This window comes from Sinocyclocheilus rhinocerous, unplaced genomic scaffold (assembly GCF_001515625.1).
Source record: "Sinocyclocheilus rhinocerous isolate Xijiao unplaced genomic scaffold, SAMN03320098_v1.1 scaffold303, whole genome shotgun sequence".
Classification (NCBI taxonomy): domain Eukaryota; kingdom Metazoa; phylum Chordata; class Actinopteri; order Cypriniformes; family Cyprinidae; genus Sinocyclocheilus; species Sinocyclocheilus rhinocerous.
Genome location: NW_015656152.1, coordinates 1106520 through 1117306, shown reverse-complemented (window position 1 = coordinate 1117306; position 10787 = coordinate 1106520). Strand labels below are relative to the sequence as shown.

At 32.9% G+C, this 10787-nt stretch overlaps 1 protein-coding gene across 1 annotated transcript in view; it reads right to left on the bottom strand.

The window, feature by feature from the left end:
- Positions 1-6034, bottom strand: part of LOC107719413 (myomesin-1-like) — a 23266-nt gene extending 17232 nt beyond the window's left edge. The window contains exons 1-2 of the mRNA XM_016526825.1: positions 5862-6034; positions 5278-5288 (exon numbers count right to left, since the gene is read on the bottom strand). Of these exons, the coding sequence (XP_016382311.1) occupies positions 5278-5288; positions 5862-6034 (184 nt within the window). The remainder of the gene's footprint in view (positions 1-5277; positions 5289-5861) is intronic.
- Between the last annotated feature and the right edge of the window lie 4753 nt (positions 6035-10787).

Below are 10787 nucleotides of genomic sequence, written 5' to 3'. Positions count from 1 at the left end.
GAGTAATTACATGGTAAATCCATAGGAATTGTTTACTTAATATAAAGTGTAACATTTTCTTTACCAAAAAGTGCTGTTAGTCCTGTTACACATTTGTCCTTTCATTACCAAAAAGTGTTGTTACCAATGTCCTCTTACACATACCATTCAGTGGGTTGTTACATATGTGTAGTTACACAAACATTACAGCTGTAGATACTATGTACCAATGTGTTCTTATACTGTGGTTACATACTATGTACACATCTAGTTACTAAGTACACAGGTATTAGGGCCACTTAATATAAAGTGGGACCAATAGAGTTCCCCACAGTGGGCGGAATTTGTCTTAAATTTAGTGACAACAAAGCCCACCCATTTAAAGGAAAGATATGCTTGATCAATTTTCCTGTCATTTGAAATTACTCTCCCATCGACTTACTATTGCTTTGCCCTCTGTAATTTCATAGCTGGACCACCAATCACAGATCGAAAAGCTTTAGGTGGAAACATTCTAATAAGGAGAAAATGGGTGTCTTTCATTTAACCCTCATGCACTGAACTGGCATTTAACTCAATAGGCAAATTCGAAGAGTTTATTTCCACAGAAATTTTATTTATTTTATTTAGATGTTGTCAAATTATGAATTGCTTAAAATTTGAAATGATTAATTTTTATTAAAAATAATATTTAAAAGTTTGTAATTTAAAAGAACAATTAATTAAAAAATATATATATATTGTTTTTACAATAGTTAAGGCCCTCCGAGAGTTGACAGTTCCCTTCTGGGTCTGAACTTATTTGCCCAGTACATTTTTATATATATAGGTTTCAGACAATTGTCACACCAGAGGGTGTTCCCATATAGCATCAGCTACTGTCACAGTATCTCTGAGATGTTTAATAATTATATAATTACATATACATGCATACATGATTTATTTATATGTTGTTGTTTGTTCTTTTTAATTCTACTTAACATTCTCTTAAGGGAGGCGAGGGGCTTGTTTCTGCCACTGAATAAAAATAAAAAAGGTAATTGCGACTTTTTTCCTGGCAGTTGCAAGATTACATCTCCCAATTCTGTTTTTTTTTTCTTTTTCGCATGAATTGTGAGTTTATGTCTCACAATTCTGACTTTATAACATGGAATTGCGAATTATAAAGTCAGAATTGTGAGAGATAAACTCGCAGTTGTAAGAAAGTAGTCAGTCTTTTGGGTTACACTTTATTTCGATAGTCCACTTTGGACATTCTATTATCAGTAAGTAACTTTGCAACTACATGTCAACTATCAGTTAGTAGAGTATTAGTAGATTGTCTGCTTAATATCTTCTAACACTTTCTTTGTCAACTTATTCTACTAACCCTAAACCTACCCTAACAGTCTACTCTGAGAGTTAGTAGACATGTAGTTGCAAATTAATGAGAATTAGTTGACATGTAGTTACAAAGTTACTTATAGTTAATAGAATGTCTAAAGTGGACTATCGAAATAAAGTGTAACCCAAAATGATTATGCATTTTAAACAGTTTTTGAAATCTGTTTTTAAAACCTAAAACAATATATCTTTTTGAGGCAATGCAATTTTCATATACTTTAGAATGAACATCATAAAAGTTCAACAAAAGAGTCAAATTTTCATCAACTGAATGCAATATCTCAAACCTTGTTCTGAGGTGAAAAGAGAAAATTCTCACGACAAATTGCACAGGTGAGGCGATGCTACAGGTGTTGAGGTCAGTGAGAGGTCCAGGTGACCATCTGTGCGTGTGACGGCTCGCAGAGATCAGAGAGGATGTGAGAGAGTGTGTTCAACCTGAAATCAGCCGAGATTAAAGCCAAAGCGGCAACAGCGTGCCAACACTGAGTAGAAAGAGAAAAATACACACTGAAAGAGACAGATAGAATGAGACAATATGACAGAGAGAATGATAGATAGACAGAACGATGAACCAATAGATAGAACAATCGATAAAACAAATGATAGAACAAACAATAGAACAATAGACAGACAAAATGACAGATGATAGAAAAATAAATATAACATTGAAAAGATAGAATAATGGAATGATAGAATGAACATAAAGATCTATAGATCCAAACAGAAAGACAGACAATGATAGAATGAACGTTTAACAGACAGACAACGAAAGACAGATAGATTGATATCAATGGAATGGTGGATAGATAGAATGCTGAAACAACAGAATGATGGAATGATAGAACAAAAAGAGATAAATAGAACAATCTATAGATTCATCATCAAAACAGACAGACAAAGATAGAACGAACGTTTGACAGACAGACCAAATTAATGGAATAATGGATAGATAGACATTGTTCATTTAAATGGGGAGTCATCTCAATTATCACCAGTAAAATATGGAGTGCCACAAGGATCTGTCCTAGGTCCTTGGCTATTTTCAATATACATGTTGCCCCTTGGTAATATTATCAGAAAATACGGCATTAGTTTCCACTGTTATGCTGATGATACTCAACTATATATATCTCAACAAGACCAGATGAAACTTCTAAATAATATAAGCTAACAGAATGTGTTAAAAATGTAAAAGATTGGATGACCAATAATTTTCTCCTATTAAATTCGGATAAGACAGAGATATTACTTATTGGACCAAAAGACAGTACACAGAATCTCTTGAGATTACAATTTGCAACTAGACGGATGTACAGTTACTTCCTCTACAGTCAAAAATCTGGGTGTTATATTAGATAGCAACTTGTCTTTTGAAAATCATATTTCCCATGTTACAAAAACAGCATTCTTCCATCTTAGAAACATTGCCAAGTTACGAAACATGTTACCTGTTTCTGATGCAGAAAAGCTAGTTCATGCATTCATGACCTCTAGACTGAACTATTGTAATGCACTGCTAGGTGCAGTATATATTTTGAAATATATTTACATGTCTATATTTATATTCATATAATTTATATGATAAATATATTTAATATATAAACATAACATATTTTTCTTAAATATATACATGCATGTGTGTGTATTTATATATATATATAATAAATATACACAGCACACACGCATATATTATATAAACAAAAAAATATATTTTTTGGGTGCGATTAATCGCGATTAATCGTTTGACAAAATGAAAGCACAATGTAAAAAAAATGAAATCCAATTCAAAATATTAACAAAACTATAATCGTATATCAATGATATTAAAACAACACTGATATGGGTCGTATTATTCACTATACACAATATAAGAGAATGTTATTCCAAAAGAAAAAAAAATGTCTTCATAATCTTTCATTAGGCCTATATAACTTTACATTTGCCTTTTAAAAAGGCTCTATAATATGACTCTTTAATGTGACTCTATAATGTTACCGAACCAACTCTAACTAAGCAAAAGAAACTAAGAATGTATCGTGAAAAGCGCTATTCAAATAAACTTGAATTGAATTGAATTGAATAGATAGAATGCTGAAATATCAGAATGATGGAATGATAGAACGAAATGAGATAAATAGAACAATCTATAGATTCATCGTTAGATAGAACAACAGACAGAGAGAATAAATGACTGACAGACAGACAGAACAACAGATAGACTGATAAACAGAACGATAGAACAACAGAGAGGACAGACAGATGAAAAGAACAAATGAAAGAACAACCTGACAGGCAGACAGACAGAGAAAAATAAAATGAATGATAGAACGAACAACAGAACAAATAATAGACAGACAGATAAAGCGACAGACAGATCAATAGAACAATAAACAGACAGACGGGCAGACAGATAGATAGAACGATTGAACGAACAACAGAACAAACAATAGACAGGCAGATAGACAGACAGTTGGCGCGTCAGATGGAATAATAGAACGATAGACAAACAGAACGATGGAACCATAGAATGAATTATAGAACAAACATTAGATTCATCGATTGATAGAAGGACAGACAGATAGATAGATAGATAGATAAGCTCTGTTGATTGATCTTCACATCGCTGATCAAAGGTTTGTGTGTGTGTGTTTCTCTTCTAATCCTTCACCTGTGTTTTTTCCTCGTTCATGTTACTCATGTCTGCTCAGTGTCTGGACGTGTTTGTACTGGACATGAATCCTGCCAGCAGAACCATCCAGATGCCACAAATACACGTTCATAACATTAAGAGCGTGAGCTGTAATGCATTAAAGTACAGAGAGACGGGAGGAAGGAGAGACGGCTGTGCTTGTACATTAACGTCCTCTGGGTTTTGTCAATACAAACCCAAACTTACATCACTCACCTACTCACATCACTGTATTTTTCTTCTTTATAAGAGGTAGACAGTGTGTGTGGAATGAACTGAATGGATATTTCGGTGGAAGATCAAACCATTTGCACTGCATTCTTGGACAATGTGAATAAATAACACTCAATATAAACAGGGCGCCTGGAGCAAATCTAGATAAATAATTCATAGATGCACACAAACTCATATTAGTGCACTGATGGGTTTTCATTCACAATGCCAATTCAGTAAGTGAATGGAAGTAGTCATGTTAAAACAGCTGACAAATTACATGTTCACAATCAATATTTCAGGTTACACGACAGATGGAAGAAGTAAAAATGCTTTGTTTTTTCTAAGCTGTCAGCTACTCATTGTGTTTTTTTTTTAAAAGCCAAAGCCAATTAGAGTGAAGCTCCTGGATGTTTTCTGACCGTGGGGAGGATTGCATTTAATCCAGGCTTTAGAGAGAGGCCTATCTGAACATAATCTCCAGATTAAAAACACAAGCCTTAAATTCAGGTCTCTCTTTCACGGCCCATCAATAACATTCAGGAAATATTCATTGATGCACATACACCACAGCACGATGCATTTCCACATATATCAATACAGATGGGTGATTGATTGGAAATGATATATTTAATGTTTTCAAACTGTGTCATGTATGTTAAAACATTTATCATTGTTAAACATTTAACATTTTAAAAGATCTGGTCATGTAACAGTGGATTATTTTTCTTTTCTCCTATCACTTGTCATTTCCATCATAAATTAATATCTTTATATCTTCATGTCTTTACGCACACACATGTATATATATGTGTATATATATATATATATATATATATAATTATCAAAACTTCACCACATTAAGATTTGACCTCATAATGTGAAACACTGGGGAGAGTAAATGTCTTATTTGAGGTCCTTCTTTGCTTGTCCTTCATCTGCATACACGCACACAGCACAAATCAGGGTAGTTAAACACGGTGTACTTTTACTGTAGCTTCTGTAAATACCTGCTGTGCACCTGGATTTGGCAGGTTAAATTAAAATATATTTAAAAGAAAAGGACCTATAAATGTCATTCCAAATTGAAATAAAACCCAAACAGAGGCTTTGTAGAGATGCCTACATAATAATAATATTAATAATGATAATAATAATTTAAAAAAAGACGGAAAATGTACTGGTAATTGTCTGCCAGAACATTACAACACACATACATTTCATATACAGATAGAAGAATCTTGCATAATCTTGCATGATCAGGATCTCTTTCGAACAGATGGGTGATCTTTAAATAGAGATAATGGAAAGATGTAGTGTAATGACAATGACCAGCTACAATACACTTGGCAGGAAGTGACATCACCCCTAAAATATATTTCATGTTCAATTCCAGCAATACCATTTCATATGACTGACTACACAGATATGAATATAATCAATGTTTTTATCGTTCAAGTACTTTACTATAGTATGGTTCAAAAACACTATAGTATTTACCATAAATTACTGTAGTATTTTTTCATGTTGAGGACGCTCGGCGAGCCCGTCTGGCTGCAGCTTTGAGCGCTAATGGTTAATGAATAGGCAGCACCTGGTTTCTCCATGCAGCAGCGCCGCAGGTTCACAGGAGGAGCTGGAGATGATGCCAGCGATCTGATCTCTGCCAAAGCCTGATAGCATCAGACCGCCTGTGTTCCCCACACACACCTCCACACCCACACCCACGCAGCCCTGCGCACGCCACTGCCATTCAATTACATTCATGTGGAATCAACAGGAACTCAGCAAGCATCTCTTAAACGTTCAAAATTCTTCAAGAACAACGTCAAAGTCACTTGTTAAATTAATAAACAATCTAAAGGTGAAATACAGTCACAGCCGACAACATAGGGATCCTACCCAAGTGGACAAAATGACCATAACTGCCAAATGTGAATATATTGTGCTGTCGATGTGAATAAATAAGCTGTTTTGGTGGAAAACTTCAACGCTGTTATGCAGTTTTCCAGATTTTCTCAGTTATAGCGCCCCCTAGCATTGGAAATTGATGAAATGTGGCGAGTTTCCTCAGGTTGTCCAGTTCTAAAGCACATGAACATTTGACTCGTGTTCAGTTTCTGTAGACCAGGGGTTCCCAACCACATTCCTGCATGTTATCTGTCTCCTTAAATCAAACACACCTGATTCAGATCATCAGCTCATTAGTAGACACTGAAATGGGTGTGTCAGACAAAGAAGAGATGCAAAATGTGCAGTGTTGGGGGGGCTCCAGGAACATGGTTGGGAACCACTGCTGTATAGCCCAAAAATATGTCATTTAACTACTTATCAAGGCAACTAAACACCGTTACAGTGATTTTTATTACAGGTAAGATTTATTTATCTCAATGTTCAATAAATAAATAGTAACTATATTACATATTATTCATATAAATAAATACATGCATACAATTTTATTGAACATTATAACTAATTTATTGAACACTGAGATATATTTGTTGAACATCGATATATAAATTGTTTATTATTAACTATATATTATTTATATAATAATTACAAATATAATTTTAATACAGTGAATTAAACATACATTTTACAGATATATCAAAATTATGGTACATCTGTAAAATTAACAAATATATATATATATATATATATATAAATTAATTAATTAATTATTATAATTAATATATAAAATCAATATAAATTTATAAAACAAAATATATTTTGATTATATATTTAAAACAATAAATATATTTTTTATTTACCAATAAATAAGTCAAAGACTATGAATACAGTTCAAGGTCAACATCCCCATTTTAAGGAGGGATGTGGATATTTTGTGCATTTAAAACTAGCCACTTTTCATGAATATGGAACAATTCTTTTACACATCTAATCATTTTCATAATAAAAAACTATGAATTTGTGCTTTTTAATACTTAAACATACACACACCAAACTGTACTATATATCAATGAAAAGTGCCCTAAAGAAACCTAGCAGAAGAATAAGTGGAGGAAAATAGAACAAGCAGATGTTACTTACAAACTGATGATTATTATTATTTATTTTTTATTTTTTTTGAGCTGGTCAGTCATTTCTCATCCTGCTTACATTTTAATTTCAGCTCTAGAACAATATTAAGCCATTGCACAAAGCAGAGTTGAGTCGATAAGATGAGTTAAACACTAAATGTGACCCGTTAAATGCGTCGCTTTAATGATGGACATTCATCAACATCAGAGGCCGTGACATCATTTCCATCAGCTCACAGAAATAGCACGCAAGTGATGTTTAGCACAGCGACTGCGATTGTTGCGTGTGGATCGCCTGCCGTGTGCGCTGCCCCATTGATCACTATTGAAATGATTATATTCCAGTCGCTTTATGCAGTTGTCTGGCAAACGCCCGCAGTGTTAACCTCCCTCAGGGCTCTGAGTGTCCTATGGTTGATCAGCTAGCATCAAATGCTCAAACTGGGATGTTTTTTAACATTAGTTTTGAAGAGAACTCTCTAGATCTACCACAACCAATAGAGCAACATAATGTGTATTTATATATAAAATAATATGTGTATGTATATTTATAATTATATAAAAAATATATTAAAATTATATTAAAATGTATAATGCATATTTATAAGCACATTTTTCTATAACTGATTTATATCATTATCAAATATACATATATATATATATCACATACTGGTCAAAAATATATAGCCTGAATGCACTGTGTCTGCTAAATGCATAAAAAAAATTTAAAATAATTAACTAATTGAACATTCAGATTTATTTGTTAAACATCGATATATATTTATTATTACATTATATTTATTTATATATATATATATTTATATTAATTATTATTAATTGCATATATCATATATGTATGTATACTGTATCATCTAAGCATATATTGATGAGATTTGTTTTTATTAATCTATGTAATAAAATCATATTATACAATTTATACAACAAACAAATCTGCTGATCTTTTCATGATTTTGCATAACTGTTTTTTATACATATAAAATGCTTCGGAATGTCTTTTAACTGAATTTTAATTAATGTGCTAATCAAATATAACACATCAAGTATCTTATAAGGGTGTATCCCTTTTGACTTCACGTCTATCACACACATTTCCACAGGGAACGGGTGCGGCACCACACCCTTAAACCAGCGTTTCCACTGCATTATACAGACCATGAGCCTCAATCCTTGCTGGAGATGAACACCGGTCTGCCAGCTACCAGATCAGATCCAGAACTTCTCTTTTCCGAGGGGCCGTGTTTCACATGGGATCATAGTGCTGTTTGACAAAAGGAGCCGTTTGGGATGGCACTTTGAACAGGAGCCAGGTGCATGTTGGGATGCTTTAGACAGGGTGAGAATGACGCTTGCTGTGAAAGCAGGTTGAAACAACCACCAAGGCCAGTCTGTGTTCGTCTCTTGTGGCATTACAACTATTAACACGTTAAAACAATAGCAACACTCTCATAACCACACTCAGGTTCAGAAATTATGGATCGGATCTCTAAGGAGATAAAGTGAGATGTAACTGTGAATGACAGGCAGGAATCACGTGCTTGAAAATATTTGCTAGTAGCAGCCTGGTGGGACGATTCAGATATGAAATGATGATGGTAGAGGAAGAGGAAGTCAAACTAGAACAACAGCGCCACCTGGTGTACACCTAAAGATAACCATAAAAGTTCAATTACACATTAATCATCTTTTGCACAAGTCTTAATCACATATTTTCATTATCTAAGACGCTTACCCCTGGTTTCACAGACAAGGCTTAAGCCTAGTCCCAGACTAAAATGCATGTCTGAGCTGTTTTAACTGAAAGAAACTTGCACTGGCATATTTTAAAATATATTAATTCCTTTGTTTTGTCTCAAGATGCACACGAGTAATGTTTTTTTTCTATGGAACGTTTATAAAAGATACTTAAATGTCCTTATTGAACTATGCCCTAAACCTGGCTTAGTCTACTCTAAACCCTGACTGTGAAACCAGGCCTTAATGTTCCTCTTTAACATCTGAATGATTAGCTGATACTAAGTTACTATATTATACACATTTTCCGTACAATAGCCACTTTCTTATATATATATATATATATATAGCTTCGATCTCATCCCAAGGAGAAATAACGTTTGAGAAAGCACACTATCTTTCAGGCCTGGCTGCTCAGGGTTACACTTAGAGGTCACTGAAAATAACATACTGAAGGATGAAAATGTATTACTAAAGGTTTTCTCTCACTGTGTGTGAAAGTGACATTTGTAGAGGAAGGTTTTGATTAACACTGAAGGGCAGAAGGTCACAGAGGTCAGGAATAAATGCCTCTGGCATCAGTTTTGCAGTTCAGGAGCATCTGAGGGTCAAGCTCCTTCTAAAAGAATCTCAAAAGGAGGCAGAAAGACATGTGGACAAAATCATTTCAGCTTAGTTCAGCGTATTTATAAGCATTCAGAAACTGGTGGACCCTTATTTACAGGGTCATTCCTTTTTATTTTTTTATCTAAATTGTAAATTGCTAAAATAATTAGAGGCTCATCAGTCTCACATTTGGCTTTCACATTGTAAATTACTTCTACAATTAGATATTTTTAAAAGAGCTAATTAATTGTGACCACTAGGAGGCAATAAACTTCCACCAAAAAATGTATTCTGTAAAACCGAATAAACAAACTACATATAATAATTTAATAAAGATAAATATCATTAATTTCAATAATTTAATAAATTATTTAAAGTTACGCAGCTCATTTTACATTTATTTAAAATTGTTTATTTAAATGTATTTCAAAATTTAAAATTTAAAATAGTAATAATAATTCATAATGAAACAAAAACAGTTAAAAATGCATAAATAAAAATATTAAATAATTTAATATAACAACAAAAATAATCATTATAATTATTATAATTAATAACATCATTATGATGTGCATTTTGCAGAATGATTTGTAAACAATAAAAAGCAATACCTTTCATGGCTAAAAATCATGATTTGTAAACAATTAAAAAATATACATTTAATGCATAATTTCAGTCATCCGATATTCACCAGGCATTCATTAATTATGATTTGTAAAATACTAAATGCCAAAAAGTTGTCTATAATTAAATTACATTCCCAAATCAAAGCAAGAAGTTAGTAATTGGAAGTTACACAAATACTAAATAAATAAATATATTAATATATATTTGTGTCATGTTGTGTGTGTTTGTTTGTTTGTTTGTTTGTTTGTTTGATTGATTGTTTGTTTGTGTGTGTGTGTGTGTGTACCTACTTAACCATATTTTGGGGACAAATTTGTACCCAAAAGTGAGCTAAACCTGACAAAATCTCCAAAAACCTCCCTTTGGTGACATCCTCATTTGTAAAACTGGTATAAAAATAAAGTAAACAGTTTTTTTAAATTGTAAAAATGCAGAAAGTTTCCTGTAAGGGGTAGGTTTAGGTGTAGGGTTGGTGTAGGGCAATAGAATATACA